The 27,337-nt window shown below is 41.9% G+C and overlaps 2 protein-coding genes across 3 annotated transcripts in view; both read left to right on the top strand.

Moving 5' to 3' along the window:
* kif19 (kinesin family member 19) overlaps window positions 1–15,939 on the top strand; it is a 227,670-nt gene extending 211,731 nt beyond the window's left edge. The window contains exons 16-21 of the mRNA XM_041216831.1: window positions 4,638–4,743; window positions 6,033–6,159; window positions 7,055–7,476; window positions 8,321–8,474; window positions 12,505–12,609; window positions 15,788–15,939. Of these exons, the coding sequence (XP_041072765.1) occupies window positions 4,638–4,743; window positions 6,033–6,159; window positions 7,055–7,476; window positions 8,321–8,474; window positions 12,505–12,609; window positions 15,788–15,939 (1,066 nt within the window). The remainder of the gene's footprint in view (window positions 1–4,637; window positions 4,744–6,032; window positions 6,160–7,054; window positions 7,477–8,320; window positions 8,475–12,504; window positions 12,610–15,787) is intronic.
* Window positions 15,940–24,223: 8,284 nt separating this feature from the next.
* The window catches only part of abca5 (ATP-binding cassette, sub-family A (ABC1), member 5), a 115,202-nt gene continuing 112,088 nt past the window's right edge, over window positions 24,224–27,337 (top strand). Inside the window, exon 1 of one of the 2 annotated variants that reach the window (XM_041217167.1) lies at window positions 24,224–24,941. In XM_041217167.1, the coding sequence (XP_041073101.1) occupies window positions 24,837–24,941 (105 nt within the window). In that variant the 5' untranslated portion in view covers window positions 24,224–24,836. The remainder of the gene's footprint in view (window positions 24,942–27,337) is intronic. The other variant, XM_041217168.1, reaches the window with a different exon arrangement.

The following is a 27,337-nucleotide window of genomic DNA, read 5'->3' as shown; positions in this document are numbered from 1 at the left end:
TGATGGTATAAGGCAAAATTGGAGTGTTAATGGGATAAGGGCAGAAACAAAAGTTGGGCCTGAAGTAAATGTAAATAGGAAAAGCAGGATTATTACCAACAGCTTCTGTCCAAAAACAAAAAAAAAAGGACAAAAGTATTGGGAGCAGAGGTTAACAAAATTTTGAACTCGATGTTGAGTCCAAAAAGCTGTTAAGTGCCTAATCAAAAGCTGAGGTACTGCTTCTCTAGCTAATGTTGAGCATGTTTATATTCTGTGGTTTTATTTGTCTGTGGATGGCAGCTGTTGGTAATGATTCAGCTTTTCTCATTTACACCTCCTCTAGACAGATCTTTTGGGAAAAATAGGAACAGAGCTACTCAACCCTTCAAACCTGTTCTGGCGTTCAATGAGATCATGGCTGATCTATTATTTGTTCCTTTACCTATCCCATTATCGTCCTTTGCCTTGCTCCATCATTCGTTTTGTTGTTTAATCTCTTCTGCCTTCCACCCTATAACAGAGCTTTCCTTTTCTTCCCCCCACACCCTTTCCCTGCCTCTTTCCTTGCTATAAACCTGTTAGATCGCTAACTTTTTCCAGTTCTGACGATAGGTTATCAACCTGAATTGTTAACTTTGTTTCTTTCTCCACAAATGTTGCTGGATCTGCTGAGTATTTCCAGTATTTTCTATTTTTAATTTCAGATTTCTTTTGTATGCTTTTCTTTGAATCTAAAATGGGCTTTGTTAATAGCTAATTAGGGGGCAAGATCCAGAATTCAACCTTGAATGAAGAAATAGTTCTACCTACATCTCAGACCAACTTTCTAAATGGATCTTTACGCTTTTCCATCAGCACAAGTGTGACCTCAGTGTCAGTAAAAATGAGTTGAATGAAAGGTTGTGCAAAGCTCTGCAGAGAGAGAGAGATTAATGTTTTGCTGGCCAAAATTAAAACTTTCCCAGCCATAACCACAGTTGAGTATTTAGTGCAGAGGCCGCCCCAATGTTATGGTGCAATTAGGGATTATCATTATATTTATTTGCTCCCTACTGCTAAGTGCAATCCTTCATTGCCCTTGTTAGTGTTAGAGCTCCTTGACCATGCATTCCAAACCATATAGAAGAGGAATATCCAATCAGCAGCCTGCAGGCCGAGTTGTGGCCCCCAGAGCCATTGTTCAAAATGCCAGTAATACGGGTCAGTGTAGTTGAAGATTTCTCCTCTAATCACAGGCCGTTCCTTTCCCATGTTTGCTGTTGATGGTCTCACTAGTGAGTTAATCAGTAGCAAATATGGGAGAGAATCAGGCTGTGATTGGAGGGGCAGTGAGCACCGGCAGCTGTGAATATGCAGAGAGTGGGTGAGAGAGGTGCACAGGGCCTCCACTCCCCAAGCTCTCCCCTGGCTGTTGGTGCATTCCCCTGACTCCCAGCACACCCCTCAGTATGCACCCACTTGGCCTCAGGCCTCGTACTTGGTCTCTCATTGTACATCTGCGCCAACAACCCCCCCCCCGTCAATTTAGTGGGTGGGTGGGTGAGTTAGTGGGTGAGTGAGGTGGGGTGATGAGGGAGGGAGGGGTGGGTGAAGGAAGGTAGGTGGGTGAGGGAGGGAGAGTGAGAGGGAGGGTGAATGAGTGGTTGGGTGGGTGGGTGATTTATACACAATGTCCCTGAACCATGCAGTAATGGATTTTCAACTAGGATTGTCTGTTATAGTACGATCCAATTTGTCTCAGCAAAACTGGGGCCTTGAACACCATATGGATTATTGACATCACTTGTACTGTAAATATCCAAACCAGATACCTGACTGTTAATACTCATCCAAATACAGGACTGACCATTCTTATAATGTTAATTATGAGTGTGTGTGTGTCTGTGTGTGTGTGTGTGTGTGTGTGTGTGTGTGTGTGTGAGAGAAGGGCAAGTGTCTGTACGTGAAAGAGGGGCAAGTGTGCGTGTGTGAGAGTGAGGGAGGTGAGTGTGTGTATGTAAGAGAGGGGCAAGTGTGCATGTGTGTGGAATGGGCAAGTGTGCATATGTGAGGGGGGAAAGTGTGCATGTGTGTGAGTGCGGGGGGCGGGTGTGTGTGTGTAAGAGGGGGTTGAGTGTGTGTGTATATGGGGGAGCCAAGTGTGCAGTTGTGTGAGGGGATGTGTACTTGTGTGTGAGTGAGGGGGCAGGTGTGTGTGAGGGGGGCAAGTGTGCACATGTGTGAGTGAGGGGGCGAGTGTGTATGTGAGTGAGGGTTCAGGCATGCATTTGAGTGAGGGAGGGGATGGGTGTGTATGAGGGTGCGAGTGTGTATATGTGTGGGGGGGGAAAGTGTGCATCTATGTGAGGGAGGGAGGCAAGTGTGCATGTGTGTGGGGGGGTGAGTGTGCGTTTGCGGGGGGGTGGCAAATATGCATGTGTGAGTGAAGGGGGCAAGTATGCCTGTATGTGAGTGAGGGTGTGTGTGTGTGTGTGTGTGTGTGAGTGAGGGAGGGGGGCAAGTGTGTGTGAGGGTGGGGGTGGAAAAAGTATACTGTGTGTTGGGAGTGAGTGTGCATTTGTTGGGAGGGCAAGTGTGCGTGTTTGTGTGTGAGTGACGTTGGTGAGTGTGAATGAGAGGAGGCAAGTGAGCATGTGTGTGAGTGGGGGGGTGGGTGTGCATGTGAGTGAGGGGATGAGTGTGCATGTGTGTGAGGGGGAGGGTGTGAGTGAGTGAGGGGTGGGTGTGTGTGTGCATGATTGAGAGGGGTGGGTGTGTGAGTGTGTGTGAGGGGGCAGATGTTCGAGTGTGTGAGTGAGGGGGCAGGTGTGCAAGTGAGGGGGGCAGGTGTGCGAGTGAGTGAGAGGGACAGGTGTGGACATGTGTATGAGAGGTGGGCGAGTGTGCATGTGTGTGAGTGGGGGTGGGAGGTCAGTGTGCGTATATGAGGGGAAAGTGTGCATGTGTGTGAGTACGGGGGACAGGTGTGTGTGTGTGAGAGGGGGGTGAGTGTGTGTGTATGTGAGAGGGGCCAAGTGTGCAATTCTGCGAGGGGATGTGTGCTTGTGTGTGAGTGAGAGGTTGGGTGTGTGTGAGGGAGGGGGGCAGGTGTGCACATGTGTGAGTGAGGGGTCAGGTGTGCGTGTGAGTGAGGGAGGGGATGGGTGTGTATGAGGGATGGGGATGCGAATGTGTATATGCATGAGGGACTGGGGAAAATGTGCATCTATGTGAGGGACGGAGGCAAGTGTGCATGTGTGTGGGGGGTGAGTGTGCGTTTGTGGGGGGGGGTGATGAGTATGTGTGTGTGTATGTGTGAGTGACATTGGCAAGTGTGATTGAGAGGGGGCAAATGAGCATGTGTGTGAGTGGAGGAGGCGGGTGTGCTTGTGTGTGAGGGGGCAGGTGTGAGTGAGTGAGGGGTGGGTGTGCGTGTGCATGATTGAGTGGGGTGGGTGTGCAAGTGTGTGTGAGGGGGCAGATGTGCAAGTGTGTGAGTGAGAGGGGTGGGTGTGCAAGTGAGGGGGCAGGTATGTGTGTGTGTGAGGGGGGGCAGGTGTGCGCATGTGTACGTGAGGTGGGTGAGGGCGAGTAAGTGAGCACCCGAGACTGGGAGTGAACGGGACACACACACACTCCCACCTTTTCACACTCGAATGGTCATCTTTGCTAATTACTCTTTTTTTTTTAAATTATCAATTTATTGTTTTGACATTTTTTTTGCTCAGTGAGTTGTTTCTTTTCATACATCATTTTTTTTTGAAATTGATGTTTAATGTTGTGCCAAACCTTAACCTTTTTGAAATTTGAGTGAAAAAAAATTTGAAAAGTGCCTCCCCTCCCTCTCCCCCTCCCCCACTCGAGAAGGTTGGACAAATATATGATATGGAATGTTAAAAACATGAACGAATGCAGATCTTAACCATCGATAATGTCTGCAGGTGCTCTTAATTTGTACGGGTTGTACAGATTTTATAGTCATATTTTCATTCATTTTGTTTCTTGTTTTTTTATAGGCCCAGTGCACCTGTCTTTTGAGGTCACCTGCATTACCGTATATACCCATGTAAAAGTCAAATTTTTAAGACTAATTTTTTTTGGCAAAAATTTAAGGATCGACTTTTACACGATTATTATTTTCAAGACGTTGCCACGCATGCTCGATTCGGGCCCACACAGCCTGAAACAAAGCATTGAGCAAAATCCAAAGAAGGCTCCGTCAACTACAAAGTACAAAGTCATAGTACTTAATTTCAACTGTCGCCAGTCATACATTTACAATGAAGGCTAATCATTAACTAATAAAAGGGCATTTAAAAAGAGGTGCAGGCATCTAATTAGCACGTTTGAAGAATCTCATCATCCAGGAAAGTGATGAAATATATTTTGACAATTTTTGTGATTTTAGCATCTTAAACAATCCTAAACCACTCCAGGATTACATTTTGGTTCTGAAATTTTTGGGCTCTGATTCCCTGAAAAACTAAGGTTGAATTTTACGTGAGGTATATGAAAAATTGGAAACTCTTAAATCAAAAATCATGTGTCGACTTTTGCATGAGATCACCTTTTACACAGGTACATACGGTATCTGTTTGACTTGTAAATACTACAGTGACAAATTCTCCTCGGTATTGCCCTTTAATCATTTTAATGTTGTTCCTTTGACACACCAGTGATAATAACCGAGTGTTTAAAACCAACCCACATGGTCAACAGAGAAAGAGTTCAACCGTGATGACACCTCCTCCAATCCATGTGAATGGGATGCTAAACCAAGAGGTGAGTTGGTGCATGAGTGAACTTCAGAATCTGGAATACTGCCTACTCAAAACAAGTCCATTTCTAAACCACATTTCCAGAAACCTATACAAGCACTCAACAGCACTTTAGGTTTATGTTCCCAGAAGTTATATGGGCATCGCAGGAATTATTATGTATGTTTTCCGAAAATGCAAGACCATGTCTTTTACTCATCAGGGGTTATATTTTCTTGTGTCTGCTAATTTAGTGTTGAAGTAGATATGAGTGTGAAGTGGTTGCCATGACAGAAATATTGTTACCATGGCATTCTCCGGTTCATACTCATGTCTACTTTCTCACTAAAATTAGCAGGCAGTAAAATACGTTTGTGTGTTGCAAAGAAACATAAGGCTGCATTTTGAAGTTGTCGGGCGGGGATAGCGGGCAGGCCTGGGAGAAGGTCCTCCGCCCGCAATCGGCCCCCGACTGCGAAATCACGCTGGCTGGCCAGTTAACAGCCAGCCACCAAGAAAGGCACGCTGAAGCGCTCAGCGCTGCCAGGTTGGGGGGTGGAGGAGGGTAAGCACTCCTGGGAATCTGCGCGTGCGTGGGAGAGCATGGGCTGAAAGCTCTCTGAGGGCACTGGGCTGCTGAAGAATTAGAGAAACAAAAATAAAGATTCTAGAGATGATATAACCATGCCGCCACATGTGACTCAGTCCCATGAAGAGGGACATGCTTAAAATGAAGTTGAAAGTTTTTAAAAATTTTTTTTAATTTATCATTGGAACCCTCATCCCACCCACGGACGAGGTTTCGTAAAAATGCAAAGGCCGCCTGGCCTATTCGCCCACCTGCCAGCCGAACGATTGAACAGTCAGCGAAAAGTACAAGTCAATTAATTGCTTAAGGGTCTTAATGGGCCTCTTAATTGTCACCGGGCACGCTACTGACTCTCGCATGCACCCACCGACCGAAAGATTGCGAGAGTGCGCAATGACATCGGGATACTCGTCCAACGTCATCGCGCGTGGTTTTACACCTGAACAAGTCCGGCGTGCGCCCGCCTGATGAACATAAAATTCAGCCCATAGTGTCACGTGTAGACCAATTGGCTCATAGATCCTGCTCCACTATTTTGTTACCCTTGCCAACTTTTTTTTATAAATCCCACTTTCATTCCTTTCTCCCTTTGTGAGCACCTAGCTGAGCAAACTTCTCTAAATTGCTACTTTTATTATGGATCCTACAATGTAATGAAGTGACACAAATAAGAGGCTACTCAGAGGTTGAATGCTTTAACTGTTCCATAACACATCTTCCTTCAGACAAATCAACAGGAGAGCCTGGTGAGCTTTAGTGGGATGAGCAGCGCCAGCAGCCATTTAAACTCATCACCTGACAGCAGTGAGAATTTTGCAGACAATCGGCACACCCAAACAGAATTCCTCAAAGGTATGGAGACTTGATGTAGAATTTTGTAGCCATGATATATTTGAACTATTCTTCCGTGGTTGGTGTTGAACCAGATTGATGGTTCTCTTGCTGGGACAGTGTTGCAAGATGGTCAAATGCAGAGGAGAGGGCCGGCATCTGGCAACCTCTCCCTCTCCTCGGGGGTTCCTGATGCCTTGACTCAGTTGAAATGATGATACCAATTTTCCTCCATTCTACCACAAGATATCAGCAGGGAGCAGCAAAAAGCAGTCAGGAGGATTATTGTGAGATACCCGCCTCTGATAATGCTGTTGGACATTTTATGTCCAGCCCCCCAGCAGCAGGAATCTCAATCACCTGCCCCTTGACTGTCCTGCTCAATTAAACAATGACAGGTTGCAATGCTTGGAAAACTGACAGATTTCCCTGCCTTCCTACTGCTATGCCACTGACCTTAGTTCAGATCTGAAGAGGGGTGGTGGCAGTACTTGTTGAGATAGTATTAACAGAGAAGGAGGGTGTTGTCGTCTGGCTCCCTCTCTTATATGATCCTTATGGTGGGAGATTCAATGTTTTACTTCTCACTTGAAGCAATTATTTAATATTCAGAAGACTTCTGCCCCCTTTCATTTTGGCTGCATTTCCTTTCTGGTGCTGCAGTGCCATATGGTTAATTTTACAAGATGGCAGATGCTGGCTCCCTCCATAGAGTAAGATACTGCCTGGAACCCACCCTACCTGAATAGGGATCCCTGCCCTTAACCATCCCCAGCTGGAAACCCCCTGAAGGAAAATCCAAAGCATTACCTCTGCAAATATCGCCACCCCTTGCATTACAAATGCCGTGTACTTTAAGAGTAAATTGGAAGTACTGCCTTGACAGCTGTAATGAAATGAGTTCCATTTTCAATAGAACGCAAGCAGATGTTGACAGGCACCAAGAACATCGCAGTCAAAGCAGCGAGGAGACGTTCAAAAGTTCTGGGAAGCGACAACAGGCTACACATTCTAGAACCCATGAAAGAGAAAACAAGCATTTCCCTGCATTCAATGAAGGAAAATGAAGAATCATTTTATAGAGGCATTCCTGGGCCATCACTGACACTGTACAGACACCAGCAATGTCAAGTTATAAAGCATGCAGCTAGTGAGGACAATCTATCCACCAGTACCAGTGAGATGATCAACCATGTACAGCATAATGAGAAAGAATCCCCCAGCGGGTGGTCTCAATCTTATAAAAAGGAAAACAAAAAGACAAGTAGAAAAGAGGAGACATTAGAAGCCAAACGGAAGAAAAGAAGATCAAGATCTTTTGAGGTCAATGGTCAAGGGGTTAGTATTTTGTTTGTACAGGAGTGAATTAAAGTTTATTCTTTACTCTTGCCTTGTGACTACAAGTTTGTAAGTTCAAAAATTCTGGCTGAAACGAAATACCATCAATAATAATTGAAACAGATCAGTGTCTGGGACAGACATATGCCCTTTTAATGGAAATAATTTATTCTTTTCAATCATATTAAATATTACCAACCTATTAGAGAACTTGCTGTGGAACAAACTGCATCAAAATCTCTGTTTGGCATGTTTCCATGTTGATTCCTTAGGCAAGTTTGCATTTTTATTGTGAGGTTGGAGTTTTATTTTAAGTATGTTGTAAACTGAATAAACTCTGTGCAATCAACATTTCAAAATTGTCATTCAACATTCTGAATGTAGACATGCTAAATGACACTGTTAGATGCACTTCCGTAGCAACAATGCCAATTAACATTTGTGATTGGTGTTAAAATATTAAAAGAATGGATTTTACACAGATCGGTGCTTTTAAAATATCTTCCAATTGAGGCTATTTCCAAAATACTCTATGAGGAATAATACCAGATGCTTTTCAGTCTCTCAGCAGAACCCAGAGATGTCAGTGAATTCACTCATTTCCTGTTCATTGCTGCTAATAAAAACAGTAATTTGATTTTTAAGATAACCTTGCGATGTTGAAGATGTTTGGTAATTCCGAGGACCGTAAATGTACTTAACCAGTGTTTCCAAATGATTAAATCTCACAGTCTGAATCATATTGTCCTACCATTGTCTTTTTATGTATTTTATATTCCACATCAATGCAATTTTTCATTGTTTTTCCATTGGAAAAAATCTTATTTTCTTACTATCTTCCCAGTTACCCCATCCTAAGAATATTTCATCCCGATTCCAACCGTTGGAGAGTATTTCGGATAATAGATTTAATGTGAATGGCCAATCTCAGTTACAGACACATGGAAAACCAACACATGCACCTGGGAAAGTAAAATTCCCAATCAGCCACTATGCAGGTGAGTGGCACATTCACTGTTAGGGTAGAAATAAAATCAGCTTCACATGACAGTTAAATAATACTGACACAAAACAATACTGCTCCATTGCATACATTATGTTCAAACATATTCTCAAAGTTGCTTCATTCAAATGATTGGGCAACTCAAAAAAATATAGTGAAGAAATGGCTGAAACAATAGATTGTACTTTTATGTTATTGTATGTGTTATTGGATTGGATGGAGTAAAAGTGGGAGGAGACTCACGTGGTACATAAAAACCAGCATAGACCAATTTGGTAGAATGGCCTATTTGTGAGTTGTAAATTCTATGTAATTTGACACAAGTATGCAATTGCAAATACATGAGGCTTTCAATATCATTAGACTCCCCAATAGCAAAAAACTAAAGCAAAATCAAGAATTATTTGAGGAAGCTATGTAAAAGGTTTTCTATACGTGTGTACTTTGTTTTCCAATTCATTGTTATATCAATGCACACCTATTTCTGTATGTTTTTAAACATAGTCTTGTAACCTACATCTTGTTCCTCCTGCATTGCTCACACTCATGAAGTTGCATCCCTATTGCAGTTTTCTTATCCTCCTTTATTGACAGCAAAGTTCTGACTTTTTTATTTATCTTTTGCCTATCCGACAGAAATTAATGAACCGCTAGGATTAAATTACAAATTTGTAAAGCATTATTGATCTTAAGTTCACAATTCATAAATATCCTGGCCAAAATCAATTCAGAAAACCTGCTTGTTACTCACTCTTTGTGCTGTGCTGAACCCCTACAAACATAGCTATCTTGAAAGTGCCATTGTATTTTAAAAAGTTAGTTGTAATATTACAGGCATATGTATAATTTAATGACTATAAGTAAATGTTTATCTAGGTTTTCTAACACACTGCTAAAGAACCCTTAAGTTAATTACATTTCAATGTCTCTTGTACCTCAACATTAATCACAGAGTGCGATCACACAATCATAGCAGAAGTAAATACTTCTGCTATCTGAAGTATGTGATGGCTCTCCTCACCAGCTTTCCAACTCTGAGAATTGCAAATCTAAATACCACATCTTTTCAGATCCATTCCTGTGCTCGCCTCACTCCAGCCTGCCTATATTCCCCACTACAATCCTCAAAGAACACCCAAAAAAAGTAATCCCGCAACAGCTTCTCCACTTAGTTTACTTCACAATTTTCCTAAATTAGCTCTTAGCAACTAAAGACAATGGGAGCCACATGAGCAGTAGTATAAAATTAAGGCATCAAGATATTCAACCTTGTTTACATTAAGACTTGGCTTCCATTTTGCAAAGTATAAGGTGTTTTCCAATAACGATTAACACCTATGCAACCTTCACTCTCCCCCAAATACCCTCTTCCACAATATTCAATGATGATGCTTCTCAACTACTCAATAAATCTATTCCTACTGTCCTTGCCTTAAGTAGTAACTACTTCCTTAACAATTACTTCACTCCAAGTGAATTCTTTCTAACCAATACAGTTTGACACAATTACATCAAACCTACAGATGGACATTACCTTTTCTTGTCTGTTCACTATTTACTATACATCGGTTTTATGTCTATGTAAGTGGTGATGAAGCAATGACCTTCCCAAACAGCGTGGACTGGATTTTTAGCACATGCTGGGGTTGGAAACTGAGGTGGGTGGGTGCAGGATTTCGCAACATTGGCCAGTGTACCTGTTCCCTGGCTCTATCCTGCACTGGGACCATTTTCTCAGAGGTGGGAATGCGGTGGGGGAAGGCAGGCAGGGTTACCCGCCTGCAAGCAGTGGGTAGCTAATTGAACGAATTGAAAGCCTATTGAGGCATATTGCTCGAGGCCAAATAGGATGGCTGCAGTCAGCCTCTAGATCCCTGTAGACAGGTACATCTGCCTACCCCGCAACAGGTCAGGGTGGGGGTGTTGGTGCTTGGCAGCACATCAGACAGGCTTAGAGATCCTCCCTGTCTGCCTGGGTTAGTGAGAGAGGGCACCTCCATTTTGGGGTTCACTCTCCCTCACTTACATTGAATGGCATCCTGTTGCTGGTTTCAAGCAACACGGCCTCTTATTGGCCCTCCAGTTCCAAAAGCCCACCCAAGGCTGCAAACTCGTCCTCTGGCCACAAATTGGTCTAATTTGTGGCAGGTTATGTGAGTGGCGGTTCCCTGGACTGCATGGGCTTCTGACACCCTCTTTGGAGCCTGATAGCAGGGTCCTAACACCCACAGGGAAAATCCTGCCCCATATCTTATCACTTTCTGTTATAAACACAACAGGCTGAATTTTCATCTTCGATTTGAGAAAAATTAGTCAGGCCATTTCCAGACCTCTTATTCCTGAACTCAGAAAGTCAGTCCATTCACACGGAATTCTGGTCTGCAAGAGTTTGGTGTGGGCTGGAGTTGGGGCCGCCAACACCTGATGCAGGCTGGAGGTGGGAACAGAAGTGAGCATGGCGGCAGTTGGACAGGCACTACTTCTGTTCACTGGGACATCAGCCTAGCTCTTCTCATGGTTATTAGGCCCTCAAGCCCTTACCCCCTCACCTCCCCACCCAACCCCCATGCCCCTTCCGTACCCCTTCATATCTCCCATGCCCCCTCTATGTCCCATGCTCTCTACATACCCTGTCGTATCTCCCATGCCCCTCCATACCATCTCATACCTCCCATGCTCCCTCCATGCCCGCATGCTCACTCATCCATCATGTATAGAACTCCTGAGCCATATAATAATGGGAAGTCTTTGAAATACACAGGAAATTTTAAAAAATGCAACCATTCAAGCTCCTCTTGAAAAAATGCCCAAATTAGAAGCTCATAAAACTCTCAGTCAAACACAGCCATTGAAACTTCCCTTGATGAAACACACTCTTATCTCTAGTGTTCATTAAGCTGTCAAAATAAATAAACAGCCATTCAAAAACTTCTTAAAAACATTTCATCCTATTATTTGTTCATTAAACTGTCAATCAAACAAAGCACACAATTCCATCTCAGCTGTGTAAACAACTCCTGCTGAGCTAAATGGTATTTGGAGCTCAGCCGTGCATTCATAATGTGATTACATTACACAGCTCAATTATATGGATTCTTTGAAGTTGCCTGACCAGATGTCTAGCCATCTGCTCATTTTCTTCAAAGGCTCGATTGAGTTTCAATCTGAGAGGTCTGGCAACAGTTCAGTTTTTTTTCAAAGTCTTAAAAGATATGTGGACTTTAAATCATTGTATTACGCAAACCACAGCATTTAACTGACCCACTTAAATCAAATTTTCAATACTGTTAATGCAAAAGAGGACTTCATTAACTAGCTAAAAAGCTCTAATGTATGTGAACACTTACACAATGCAGGTCAATTTAATGACCACTTACCTTTTAAGGATAGAGCCCTGTGATCAGTCACTGCATTGAAAACATACTTAAATAATCATACATCATTACATGATTCCTTTTAAAGTTGGTAACAGCTTTCAAATCTACCAAAAGGTTGGTAAGATTGTCAAAAGGTTCCCCACTCCACAGCAGACTTCCCTCAAGGTTCATGAATTGACTTATCCAGCATGATTCCCAAAGCCTTCAGGAACCCACTCAGCTCCATGAAAATATCGATGTCAGGGAAAATTGGATTTGAAGCAGGCATTTAAATGGTGACTCTGCATCACTTTACATGAGCATCGAGTCATGATCTGCCATGTTTCCCACTCTGGGGAAAATAATGTCCATCAGGAATCGGCAGCTATGTTTAAAATTGCAGCCTCGCAAACCTCCACTTTGGATCTCCCAATGCAGGTTCAGTCAGCATTAGGAGGGGAAAATTCAGCCAAACATTTCCATATAAAATGCTACTTTCTGCAATATGTTGCTTAATGGAAATGAAAAAAAGTTGACTTAAACCAAACTATATTTTAGTAGTTCTTCCAGTAGCTATCATAGTATGGTAATACTTTTTGTTCATGGTTATTTCACATTTGTGCGTACAACTGAGACAAATAAGTTGTCTATCTGTATTGCTTTGTGTAGGTGAGAGTGACCTACAGATGCTGGAGGTAGTCAGTACACCACCCAGCACCATCTATCAGAGAAATGCCAATGGGAGAGGGTTGGCTGTACAGAAGAAAGTTAGAGGTGAGAATATAAAGCTTTGTGGGATTACTAAATTTAGTGACCAATACAATATACATATGTTACATAGAAATGCAGCAATATATTTGCACCTCTTTAAAGAAATCATTACCATTTTGTTAGCTTAATCAAGTAGAAATGAGCCCCCAGGTCAAGTACTGAATGTTGCAGACTGAAAGCAAAGGTTTGAGCATCACTTGATAGTAAGAGGTTCTACCTTGGAAGTTTGATTTGGTTATCAACTATCTAGATGTTTTGTAAGTGTTATTGTGATAATGGATAAGAAACTGACTATAGAATGAAAAGCAGCAGGTTCTGGTTAGTGGGTCCTAGTTCAGAGAGTAATGGGGAATAACAGCAGGTAGTTGTTCGGGGAATAACACTGGTTCCTATTTAAGAGAACAACAGCAGGGCCAGGATTTTTCATTGGTTTGGCGGGCTCGGTGGGAGTGGGTGGGGGCAGTCGCGGAGCTGACCGTCACCCACGATTGGTTCAGCACTGTGATTTCACACGGGTGGGCCAATTAAGGCCCGCCCAGTGTGGATCGCGAGCGGTAGTGCTGAGTGCTACCTGTGCAGGCTGGGGGAGGAGGGAGAGTTGGGCCCAGTGCTCTTTTGCTTGGCCTTTTCGCCTGCCTGCCAACTGTTAGGTTGGATGGGCAACATAAATTTGAAATTAATTAGTTCACTAATAGACCTTCCAGTTATTGGCGGGTGCGCAGCCAACTCCAGTGCGTGCCCGTCAAACGAAATATCGTGAGACAGCGCGATGATGTCGGGATGCACGCCCAACATTATCGCACGATATTTTACATTCCGGCATGTCGGGCCCACCCCTGGACGGCGAATGTAAAATTCTGCCGCAGGTAATTGTTCAGAGAGCAACAGCAGTTCCTAGGTAGGAGAGTGGCAGCAGGTGGTTGCTCGTGGAGTAACATTTGGCCCTTACTAGAGGAGTAAAAGGAGGTCCTAGTTGAAAAACTGGAAAGGAGGGTACAAGTCCTAGCTGTGGCCAGGTGCCTTAGAATTGAAATCCTTATCAGCTCCAATTTATATTGTTGACTTCACTCCGAAGCTTGTTGAAAACTAAGCAAATTGCAGACAGTATAAAACTGGAGTTTGAAATCTGAGGAACAGCCATGGAGCTACAGAATTAGTTAGATAAAATAAGTGTTTGGGTGGAACAATTATGTTGGAATGGTTATGGGTGAAAATTGACAGATTTAAGAATTTAAATATGACACTGAGTATTAAAATTTAATTTATGAAGAAACATTAAGGAAGTATGTTTGCTTCGTTTGGAAGAGAGGGAATTTCAAGGTGATTTAATTGAAGGTTTTAGATTAGGAAATTAACCGACAAAATAAATTTTAGGAAGTTGTTCATCGTGGTGAAGCATTCAAAATAACAGGGGCAGGATTTTGAATTCGGCGTGTGGGTGCGGTCAGCGGGCCTGGGAGTGGCCAGGAAACAGGCCACCGCCCGCGATCGGGCCCTCATCACGATTTCACACTGGCTGGCTAATTAACGGCCAGCCAGCATGAAAGGTACGCTGAAATGCTCAGCGCTGCTGGGGTGGGGGCAGGAGGAGGGCGAGCGCTGAAGTCAGCGCAGGCGCAGGGGAGCACTCACAGAAAGCTCCCTGAAGGCTGGGAGCTGCCTCAAGGAGCTGAAGAATTCAAATGCAATAAAAGCAGATTTTTACATCCGGAAAAAACGCCCACACATCAGAAACAGTCACCTGAACATATACAAGATAAAAATTCTGTGCAAAGATTTTTTTTAAGCAATATCAGAAACTTCATCCCGCCCTTGGATGAGGTTTACTCAAAAAGACAAAGGCCGCCTGGTTGATTTGCCTGCCTGCCAACCATAACGTTGGACGGGCAACGAAAAATCACGGTTGAGTATTATGTTAATGGTCTAAATAGTCGGCGGATGCGCTGTCGACTCTCACGTGCACCGGTCAACCGAAATATCGCGTGTGTGTGTATGATAACCTCAGGACCCTCTCCCGACCTCATCACGTGCTATTTTCACACTTGAGCATGTCAGGTGCACGCCCGCATGCCAAGTGAAAAATTCTGCCGTAGGGAATACAAATTAACAATTAAGAAGCTGGGGTCAAGAACGGAAATTAACTGAAACCTTCTCACCCAAGTGGGAATAGAGTGAAATAAGGGTGTTGAAGTGAACAATATAAATGGGTTCTAGAGACAAATTACCTGGCTTCTGAGAGGAATAAGGGTTAGGATATGACAAAAAGGTAGATAGGCGAGGTTGGTTTGTAAAAGGATAATCTTGTGTACCATAAAAACTTTCACCTACTAAAAATTCATATATAATTATCTAACCACAACACACTTATATGAAGCTATATTTCAGTACAGATAATAGAGCACTGCTGTCCCAATTTAATAATTACTAATGCAAACCTTGAAGCTGCCTTCTGTTCAACAAAAAAATTAGACCTTAAGCGAGTTACTTTCAGTTGTCAGCAAAACACCCGAAAATAAATAAATGCATTGCATTCTGCCTAGGGGTAAGAAAAACAGATGTGTATCCCTGCTTGCAATCATAGTGACTGAAGAACATTCAATCAGAGCTGCACTGCCAGTAAAAGTGAAAGAATTGCATTCTCAGAATGGCCCAAAGCACTTCACAGCTAATAAATTACATTTTAAAATTGCACTCACTGTTATATAGGCAAACATTGCAGCCACTGCACACACAGCAAATTCCCACAACCAGCAATGAGACAGGTAACCAGTTACTCTGTCTTGGTGGTGGTGCTGCTTGATCAGGTGACCAGATAATTTCCTGCTTTCCTTCAAATATTGCAGTAGGATCTGAACAGACAGAAAGGGCTTTTAGTTAACTTCCCATCGAAAGGTACCACCTCTAAAACTATTACACTCATTCAATATTGCACTAAACTGGCAGCCTGAATTAAGTCCTCAAGTCCTGAAGTGGGGTTTGAGTCTGCAATCTTCTAACTCAGACAGGAGTGCTAGCAGCCGGGCAAGCTGACAGTTAAAAAAAATGTGACCATAACTTGAAGTTTGTTCTCTTCCTGGTGTCGGGAGGGTATTTGCTGGAAAGTGGAAGGGGGCTGTAATAATAGTTTTGAAATTATCTGTAATTGAAATACACACTTACAGAACATTTTTTTTGAACACAGGTCTGACAATTGCAGCATCAGAGGTGGCTAGCTCAACTTCTATGCTCAATCAGCCAGGAAACTTCAAGAAGCCTCTGAATCGTAACCCTCCGCCACATTTTAATTACACAGTGACAAATGGAAAGAATGATGTCAGAGCTAGGAAACATTAATTCAGTGACACATATTACGTTGCCTGTATTGAAAATCCACAGGACATTTTTGGTTTCATCTGGACGAAAGGGGAATAAATGAAGTCTTCACTGGTTCGATAAGACAGACTATCTACAAGGTAGAACAGAAAACAATGCAAAACCATAGGTGGTGTTGCAAATATGAGATCACATTTTCTGTTCATTATCTGAATCAGTGGATCGATATGCTTTTGTTATATATGTATGTTAAGGAAAGGGACTGTTCTGTGTTTGGTTTTTATTCAGAATAAGTAAAGGAACCCCAAGCTTTGCAATGTTTATCCTTTACGTTGATTTAAAAAATCTTGCTGCCAATTGTTACAATTAATGGACTCAAATATTTTTCCATGAGCATTAGTGCAACCTTGTCCACAATTTTGGACTGCACCCTCAACCTAAAGGAATTAAAATACAAAAACATTCTTTATTCTTTGAAATAATCAGTGCAGTCAAGAAATACATTGACATTATAAGGCTTAATGTACAGAAGTGAACCAAATGTTTCATTTTTTTGTAACCAGACTCTGTGAATTTAAGAATGTTCTTTTTTTAAAACAAGTGCACAGTTGATACCGAATCCTTGTTCCATTTAGGTAGAGAACAAGCACTCAGATCAGACAGCAAGTAGATTCAAGAAGTTATTGTGTTTTAGACCAAAACATAAATAAATAAAAACAGAAAATGTCAGAAATACTCAGCAGGTTAAACAGCATCTGTCGAGAGAGAAGCAGAATTAACCTTTCAGGTCGATGACCTTTCGTCATCTGTTCTGATGAAAGGTCATCAATGTGAAACATTGACCTGGATTTTCATCCTTGAGGCAGGTAGTGGGAGTCGTGAAAATTCCCGGCTCAGCCCACCTGTCTCGAGAGAAAGTGCCCACGAAAGTGGGATCTTCATTGCCGGGGGGCAGGTGTGGGTTGGAGTTGAGCCAGTCGACTTGGGAAGAAGTTTGGAGGCAGCCATGCTGGGTGGGGAGGCAGGCTGTTTAAAAGGCCCACCTGTGTGATGTGGGACTTTATTCCAGTTGAAATAAAAACACAAAGGCCCTCCAGTTCCTCGCCCCTCACATCCCCCACACTCTAATCACTGTCCACACCCCATCCATACCACTTCATGCCACCCACCCATGCCCATGGTCCCTCATGCCCCCATGCCAAACTGTGCCCTTCCACTCACTCCCCCTTAGCCCATCATGCCCCCTTGCCAAGCAATGGCACTTCCATGCCTGTCATACATTCTCTAGAACTAATGACTCGTATAGTGACAGTAGAGTGTGTTTAAAAAAATATTTTTCAAAAATGTAATTAATTCATAACTTTCCCCTATGTTGAAAAAAAGGTAATTTCACTACAGGCTAATAAAACTGTCGATCATCCAGACCCATTAAATGTATCAATAATAAAAACCACAAACTCTTGAAACCACTTAACATTGTGTAAATAAACATTGTGAAATCAACAGCAGAGACCAGAGAGCCTGAGCTGTCAATCAAATAATGTTTTCCCTGGGGCTCAAGTGTTTTAGTACTCTAATGATTGTCTGGACTCTCAGCCAAGCCTTATTATATATGCATCCAATAAGCTTGTTGAAACAGGAACCACCCAGCACCTTTTAAAGGCACTCCTGAAAATCAGACAGCCCATGAATGGGGTTTGAAATCCTGGAAACTGGACCCACTGACCATTTTTAAAGGGCTGCTGAGGCATCCTGACTGGGTGAAAAGTCAGGCCATTAACTCAGTTTCTCTCTCCACAGATGCTGCTGGACCTGAGTTTTTCCAGCACTTTTTGCGTTTATTTCAGGTTTCCAGAATCTGCAGTATTCTGCTTTTACATAAATAAATTAGTTGTTCTGCTCAGTGACGGGTACATGTCACTTGTGCACCAGATTCAGTAATGTTGATAAATATTTATCTTATGGACACCCTTTTTGGCCAAGTGTAGCAATCCATTTCAAACCATCATGTTGTGAAAGGATGGAATTTGACGCATCTTTTAAGTGGCATTTATTATAATTTAGAATTCTGATTGCCCACGCATTATTGTCCCCTTGTAGGGTATTGTCATGAAGAATTAATTGGTTGAGGTGGCAGGGGTGGGATGGTCTTTAATCACAAAATTATGTAAGGTACTGGAAATATTACTCTCTAATAGCCGCACAGGAAAGTACAGTCATTGCCCTGTGTCATTGGACTTTGTCATTTTTATATATCTGTTTTCTGCCTTATCAGCCTGTGGGGACAATTGAACTACCCATTCAGGGTTTGAAAGTGGGCATAAAATACTCAAACTCATAACTTTTATATTGGGACTAAGTTGTTGATCTACTGCTGCAACCTGGATCCTTGCACTTGTATTTTCCTTTGTTTTCACTAAGCAGTGGAACCAAAGTAACTTTCAAGCTGAATGAGCAGAAGCAAGCGTTAAAAATGTGAACAGCAAAATCATTCCACATTGAAACTGTAATATTTAAAAAATGTAAAATCTTACATTCATAGAATGAACTTTAATGTACTGATATCAACCTGACAATTAATATCTATAGTTTTCCATTTTGGAAATCCAACCAACCTAGGCCCACATAGAGATATTTGGATTTAAAGCTCTAAGTGCTCCATGTATTCAGATTTCTATTCATTTTACCATTTTGATTATATATCAGTGCAATGACCAGCAATTGGAGGGCTCCTTTGCCTTACTAAAGTAAACCATATGATTTTAAGCCACATGTAAATAAAACCAATAAAAAATGTTCCTCCTCTTGATGAATTTCTCTAAAATTTGCTGTCAATAAATAAAGCTGTTCAGGACAAAGGCAGTAATGGGATGTAACCCAGCATGACAGGGTTGACAGGGTTGGAAATTGAAGTTCTGTTTTAAAAATACATGATCATTCTTACAAGGCATCAATTTCTTAGGAGGTAGGACAGTCTGGGTCACAGAATTAGGCAAGACCTTGTTAATATTGTTCAGTGATAGGGTGATGGGAAGAACTATCAAGGGGAGTGAAATAGCATGTCATTTTTGTTTTTCTGCATTCTATCCAATCAGTGGCCTGGCAGACATTCAATTTACCAAATGAAGCAAGGAATTGAGTGTGAAAACCCCACCACTGAAATTTCTAAGTTTGGATTAGGTTGTTAATCCTGTTGAGCCACCTGGACACTGCATTTGCTCTATTTTTCATTGTTTCCCACTGAGCAATGGAACCAAAGTACCACAGCAAAATACCCAGGGAACATTTTCTCTGTAACCAAGTTAATCTCAAGAAAAGTATTTTTATAATGCATTATTCTTTTTATGTTTAGTAAAATAGATCATCTCCACAATTTGGCATGTCAAAAAAACTTATGAAACTATTACATGCTTTTGCTGCATTGCTGCACGAGCTCATAAGTGGAAGCTTCATCCTTAGTTCCATGAGAACGTGTTTCATTGTGGTCCTCTGGGTCTCCTGAGGCTGTTTTCAAGTAGTCAAAATTCAATTATTCTGAATAGTTGTAACATTAGCATGAAGCAATGTGAAAAACACTCCTGGAACCAAAGTCACTGTTTCCCTTATTGTACTACATTTTCAGGTTTGGATATTGCATAATAGTGAATGTTATATAATTTATTATCAAATCACTCTCTGCGGTGGTGTTGTTCAATAGACTTTTTGGACTAGCCACTGGTGTGGCTGCAGCAAGATCATTTTAGTCAATTCCCAATTTTTGTAGAAAATGCTCTGCATACACACACAATAAATTTACTTCACGGGTGTATATTTACCTAACAAGTATCCATTACCATTTAGTAACCAAGGAAGTAAAGCACTCAAATAAATCAAAAAACACATACTCTGCTTTTTGCCTTGTTATTTTAATCAAGTAATGGACAAAAAGGTTAAAGTACTTATGCATACACCATGTGAGTACAGTATCCAACTATTTTAATTAGTAATCAGAAACAAAGTTTGCTACATTTGGATTTCCTATTCGTCACATGTAACTAGTAGTTGACATATTGGGCAACAATGTTCTTCAGCAGTTTTGGGCACCACCAGAAGGCAGGTTTCAGAGCTGAATTACTCGCTGAGTTTGCAGACTACAGTGCAAACTGTTCCTAACCCGACGTTCCTCATTTTTTGTTTCTCGAGATACTTGCCATGATGGTCTTTTTAGAAAAAGTTTTCCACTATAACTCATTTTTATTTTTATTAGGAACAAAATAGGTGCAAGAGAGCAGGGAACATTCTCCTGGAAAAACCTCTGGGCGAGTTAATGGAGTTACTTTTGGAATTATTAAATGGAATGCATAATCCTGGAATACTTAGCTTATTGAATGGGTGTGCATTTCAAGGTGATTTACAGACCTCTATTTCATAAATATGACTATTACATTAATTATACTTTTTAATCATTTATAACTGATAGTTTGTTTTTTTTCTGATATGACTTGGATAATGCCTACCAGCTTTAATATTCCTTTTTTATTGATTCCTGATGACAAATCTCCAGCACTCTGAAGGAACTATCCAATCAATCCATCATGGCTGAGTTAATAGTGCATGAGCTGGAGTGATTTTCCTCGAGCCTCGATCATATAAGTATTGGAGCAATTAAATATATTTATTGTCTACAATTCATAACATTTATGCATTTTGTAATATCTAATCCCCACCATGAGATAGCATTGTTGACAGTTTAAGAAGATATGTTAAGATGTCCTGGGACGGACTGAGTGCCTGTGGACATTTCATTTCCTGCAGTGTGTATGGCAAAGAACTACTTCTGTTTATTACTCCCTCAACTGCTCCATATATTTGCCTTAGAGAATTGTCCTCAATGAATATAAAGTGCTTAAAAATTACTTGATGTGGTACAATTAGGAAAATTATGGTAGTGAATTTTGTTATTTAAGTTATGAAGTCCTTTTTTGTAAGGTTATCTTTTGAAAATTTTGTCCAGTGAAATTCATATTTTCTGATGTAGAACTACCTGTACTTTTATGATGGATGAGTTTTCTGTAGAATCACTGTTGGATCATGGGTATTTGATGCTGAAAATACACAGATCTGTCCACAGCTGTGAAGACAAATGATGAGCGAACTTTTCAGGTGTAAACACTTCACCATCTGAACTGGAAATTCTATGATAAGTTAGCTTACTTACAGTTTTGGATAAAACATAAAAAGGGGCAGGGTGCAGAAAGTCAAACACAAATATACTAATTCCTATTATAAGGAAGCAAAAAGCAGGTTTCTAGCCTTTAAATGGTAAACCTCTTCCACAAACAAATCTGCCATGTATTTTCCAGTATTTTCTATTTTTGATTTCTAGTATTTACAGTTCTTTTCAAACTTCAATTTCACAACGTAATATCTGACTAATTCTCAATTTTTTTTCTGGAGTAAGGGGAATTCTATCAAAATTGGAATCCATAGGCACTTTAATTATTTATTTTTGGGTTTAAGTAGCCTTTTATTTCCTCTTACCACCATGAAATAATATTTTTGATTTGAGTATTAAAAAGCTCACTATTATCCAAAAATGATTGCATGCAATTAAATATAGTCTCCCACATTCTGTAATCATTGAAAGCTTTGTTTCACTATGAGCACAAGTCAAAAGTCTTTACTAATCAGGCTCAGCTTAAAATTGCATTTCAGTTAGATAGTTGATTCAAAAAGAGGAATATTAAAGGATATGGGGATTGAGCAGGGGAGTGGGATACGTAGTTTGTGAGGGAGAAAAACACTGGTTTGATTGTTCAAAATGTTCAGTACTGTGCTGCAACATTCTAAGACAAATATAATGATGCTGGTTAGGAAAGATTAATCATAGAGAGTACTTTTAAAAACATCCTTTTTAACCTATTTCTGCAATTCCCCATGAATGATTGACAATTGCTTGGCTGTTCAGTTCTTGAATTGTAATGAGAGCTGTCTGAATATCAAGCAGTGTTCTGAAATCAGTAAAGTTATGCAGTGGAGTTAGTAAATGGCATAAAGACTGAAGCATTTGCATCAACAGTCTTTCACACTAAGCTGATATTCATCCTATCTTTTTCCTATCTGATGTGACAGAGATTAACACATATCCCTGAAAATTCATCTGAAAAATAATCTTACAAAAGGCAAAGAAGTGAAATACTGCTAATTTAGTAAAATAATTTGTTCCGGATATATGAAATTACAGTAACAGTAATTATTCAAGGAGCAGATATGATACAACCTTTAGGAATACAATCTCTTACTTCCATTTAATATTTTATGGATTTTTTTTCTAAATAGTCCCTGGAGTGGTCCATTCTAATGATCTCTAGGTTAAAAGGAAAGGAACAATAACACATTTAGGAGTCTAAAACTTTACTAATATGTCTCATTTCCAGCATAACTTTAAAACTAATGATAATTATACATTTTTCATCCTTATGTTTCGGATTGTACGCCATCAATTTTAGTTTTCCAGCCATTTTGATTTGTATTTTTGTCAGATCACTTACTAAGAGCATATTGTCATCCCCTGATCTCATGCCTTATTGCACACCAGATTTCTTGGCAATTTCTTGATAGGATACTCATTCTAAATACAGATCTTACATCTACAGACTACAGTTCTGTATACTACAAGTTGCTTGCTCAGATATTATCTTGAGTAGATAGACCCCTTTACAATATCTAAGCTAATAGATTCATACTAGTTAAACCATCTCTGACCAACCAATTACATAACGATAGACTTGCGTCAGGTCTATGATCTGAGAGAAATATATATATTTAGCCCTAATCACTATGAATACACAGGAAAAACACTTTCCAATGATTAACCAAGTGTATATTGAAGCGTTGATGTTTTTTAACCTTAGCGTATTTATTTTCTGTATCTGATACAGCATAGAATTTACATAATTTTATTTGTACTTTTTGAAAATTATTCAAAATGAATAAAGTGTTGTCAATTTTGAAAGTCTGATTGCTAAGCCTACTAAACTACTTTTCCATATTGTGGAGAAATGCAACTGTGACCAAATAATCCGGAGAGGAGGAGACCAAGGACTGTGCTTCATTCAATACTATTTTAACTCTATGGAACATGAGCGTGAAATTCATCTATTAATTAAAAGTGAAGCATACAATTATTCCTCCACAATTAATGGCTGGTTAATAAAATTACACTCTAAAATCTGACGTTTCTAAGCCGACAATTCAGTTTCCCACTACAATCATTTTATTTTGTGCAATTTATTTAGTTCTCACGGGCTGTGCTGCAACATAGCTTGAGATAGTGCAGATGTTCAGTGAGGGTGCAGGGTGAAGAGTTAATGGTTTGTTCTAGTGGTCGGGGCTGGGGTGACAGACAGAGGGATTCAGGTGCCACTAGGGGACGCCGTGGGCTGCCGGCGGCGGCAGTAGAGGGGGAGGCATCTCTTGTGCAGAGCGGCTGCTACCCAGACACCGAGTCAGGGGAAGATATCGGAGGGGCTGAGGCTGCGGGAGATGAGGCCGACTTCCTCTCACCTCCTGTTTTTCGGTCTTTCTGTCCTGTTTTAACCGATTACAGCTGGAGGTCGCGGATCAGCCGGCGCTTCACTGCAGACCGGGGAGCGGACGGGTTTTTGCTGGAGCTCCTGAGGAAAAGGGGATGGGGGCCTGACAGTGACCTGATCCCCCCCTCGCTACCCGGGCTGTCAGAGTGTGAGGGCTCCTCACCTGAACACCCCCCCCCCCCCGGGCTGTCAGAGTGTGAGGGCTCCTCACCTGAACACCCTCCCCCTCCCCCCCCCCCCCCCCCCCCCCCCCGGGCTGTCAGAGTGAGTGTGAGGGCTCCTCACCTCAACACCCTCCACCCCCCCCCCCCCCCCCCCGGGCTGTCAGAGTGAGTGTGAGGGCTCCTCACCTCAACACCCTCTCCCCCCCCCCCCCCCCCCCCCGGGCTGTCAGAGTGAGTGTGAGGGCTCCTCACCTCAACACCCTCCCCCCCCGGGCTGTCAGAGTGAGTGTGAGGGCTCCTCACCTCAACACCCTCCCCCCCCCCCCCCGCCCGGGCTGTCAGAGTGAGTGTGAGGGCTCCTCACCTCAACACCCTCCCCCCCCCGGGCTGTCAGAGTGAGTGTGAGGGCTCCTCACCTCAACACCCTCCCCCCCCCCCGGGCTGTCAGAGTGAGTGTGAGGGCTCCTCACCTCAACACCCTCCCCCCCCCCCGGGCTGTCAGAGTGAGTGTGAGGGCTCCTCACCTGAACACCCTCCCCCCCGCCCCGGGCTGTCAGAGTGTGAGGGCTCCTCACCTCAACACCCTCCCCCCCCGGGCTGTCAGAGTGAGTGTGAGGGCTCTTCACTTCAAACCTACCCGCATCCTCAGACTGTCAGCTCAATCACTTATTTCATTTATTCAGCTATTTCCTTTCTGAATTCCGTCCACGTATTTCTGAGGCTTCTTGTACCAAAGCTCGCTGATTTATTTATATATATATATGTTTTTAAATTAATGTAGTTATTTAGATTTTAGGACTTTGAAAACAGCTTCAGACTGTCAATTTGCTGGAGAATCTGTGGAATTTGCAGTTTTTGCTCGCCTCAGGCTTAGCTGCTGCTCTTTTTTTAGGTGCAGGAAATCAAACTTTAAAAATTACCCCAGGTTGTAATTTCCAGGTTGATGTCGATGCGATGAGGATTTTGGGGCTAAATCTGCTAATTTGTCCTAAATCTTTATTCTACCGAACACCTGCGGGGTAGCTTTGCCGTTGTTTTCGCGTGTTTTGTTTTCAAAATTTAAATTTAGTGGTGTGTGTCCTTGTGACATTTACATCGAGGAATGAAATATCGAATTGCTTAGGAAAGGTTTTGTTTATTAGTTTTGTATTTTTTTTTTCGTTTTTCAATTGTTAAAATAATGGGAGGGATGCAGAGAAAAGATGCAGCAATTTGGCAGCAAACCAAAGCACTTATATACAGAAATTTCCTCATCAAAAGGCGGAACAAAGATCAGACTTTGCAGGTGAGTGTCATTACTTGTTATCCACCTATATTTGGATGTGTTCCCAATCAGCTGATCGGCTGGCTCAGAGTAGCTTCTGTTTTCCGGGCGGCATTAAAATGTGTTGAAGTTGCGTGAAACAGACTACATGTAAAATGCTGACCCTGGAGGATTCTGTCGGACTGGGGTTTTGTGAATGATGTAACGCTTTTTCTTTGAAACCATAAGTCTCGATGTTTTTGCATCTCTGCAAAACTTGCGGTTTTCAGGCTGACGGGTTCCTGTAACCTGTAGACTTGCAACTAGTGCTCCAGTAATGTCTCAAAAGAATGAAATATTGAATCAGATACACCCACGGTCTATCTTTATCAGCAACCACACTTTTGCATATCAACTCCTTGAGTTGATTTATTACAGGGACGCAGTGAAAAAGAGTATCAACCAAGAAGACTGGGGGTGGTGGTGGGGGTGTGATAGACAGTTCAGCATCAGAAGAATGTTATTATACTTCTGTTGGCCTGCATTCCTTTAGGCAATTTCGAAGATAAAGTGTAATAATAAATGAAAACATGATCAAATTATTAAGTTAAATCGTGGTTTGAGGTGATTGAGTTTCAGTAGACTAGTGGATTGTGATCTGACCGTTCGTGTATCTGACGTATATTTTGTTTGGCCCGACTGTGTGGTTGCCTGCACCAACCTACACTCCCTGCCTCTCTGTGGATTGCTGCTTATGCCCCATTCCTCCTCTGTCACTGTGCTCCACTCTCTTTAGCACTTTTACTGCCTATCATTGTGTCTTAATATGCCAACTGCTTTGACACTGCAGCTGTTGTGTGGACAGGGATCTCCAGTCGTATTCTGACTGCAGATTGCACTACAATTTCGGAAGTGAAACTCCAGATTTGTGACTGCTGTATAAATATGGTCTTTATGTCCTGTGATGCTTCAGAAGCTTCAAAACCAGAATATTTTCCCAACATTTCCTATAATATTTGGTGTCATTTGCTGCCCTGTTTTCAAGTTTGGTGGTTCCTGTGGATCATTGATAAAGATTTACTTTTTGACGGTTAGCTGAGTGTAGTTGACTCTTAGGCCTGAATTTTCACCTTAGCCAAAATGGCGCTGGAGCCTGGAACCCAGAAGTCCAGTCCCCAAACCTGGCACCCATTATTTTCACCAGGGTGGGGGTGGATGGGGCCAGAGGTATTTCACACATCCGCAGTTCATGAAGGCCAGCTCATTCAAAAGTACAACTGCCTTCAAATGGAAGAATTTTTTGTTGCTTGGATTTCCAAAATTATACTCATGGGGTTTAGACATTTCAGTAAAAAAAGATCTAAACCAGCAGAGTGGTTTGGGAGAGGTCAGGTGCCTCTTTGGGAGAGGTAGGTACCCCTTTGGGATTGTAAAAGTAGACATGAATTTGCATAAAAAGTTGGTAAGGTCTGTGAAACTGTCAAGCTGTCAAGTCATTTAAATCCCATGCTGTTAAATTTTGAAAAAAGTAGCTTGCAGTTTCAAAATAAATCAGTGCTTGCAATTTCAGTAGATAGTTGTTGATATAAGCCTGAGGCTTATCATTATAGGCACAACCTATCATTATCACATTGGGGGTCTTGCTTGACAGATCCAAGTGCAAAGCGGGATTAGCTGTCTTTGATATGAGGCTATGACTACAAATGTTTGTTTTTATAAGGGGTTAGATACTTGAAGGAAATGCTTGTTTTTATAAGGAATTAAGTACTTGAAGAGATTTAAATGCATTGCACGGGCTTTATCAGTGAGAGTTTATTTTAACAAAGTGAAGTCTGTAATGGATACTTAGAACTTTATTTTATTTAGTCTCACTATGGCTCCTGAGGTCTGCCCATGGTGGATACTGGGTAGGTTGGCATGGAGAGTGTAAGGGCAAAAAATGCTGGGTTGGGGGCCATGGGTTGGTATTAGTTGGCACTAAGTTGGCATAGGAGCTATAAAGGGCAGTGGGGTTGTGTAGAGGGGCATAGGTTGACATGGAGTGTATGAGGGACCATTGGGGGGGTAAAGGGTCACAGGTTGGCATGGAAGGTATGAGGGGTAATAGGCAGTGGTGGGGGGCTGAGGTGACATGAGTTGGCATGAATGGGGCATGGGGAATGTGTGAGGGGTGAGGGCTAGAGAGCTGTCTGTTATTTTACTGCTATTGTAACTGGGACAAAGTTTCAGAGCACGGAAGCGGGCTTTTTACACAGCCCGCCCCCGCACTCAGCAGCCCCCACATTGTTTTCGGGGTTGGAGCGAAAACTTGGCCTTTGTCTCATTACACCTGTTGAACTTCATCTCCTGACTCAATGGTCACTTTAAAAGCAATAGCTTGCATTCATATAGCGCTTTTTAAAATAGGAAAAAGGTCAAAGTGACTTTACGGCAGTGTT

The sequence above is a fragment of the Carcharodon carcharias genome, chromosome 22, assembly GCF_017639515.1.
Source record: "Carcharodon carcharias isolate sCarCar2 chromosome 22, sCarCar2.pri, whole genome shotgun sequence".
NCBI lineage: Eukaryota > Metazoa > Chordata > Chondrichthyes > Lamniformes > Lamnidae > Carcharodon > Carcharodon carcharias.
The sequence above is the reverse complement of the archived record's forward strand: the minus strand, read 5'-3'. Positions and strand labels throughout refer to the sequence as shown.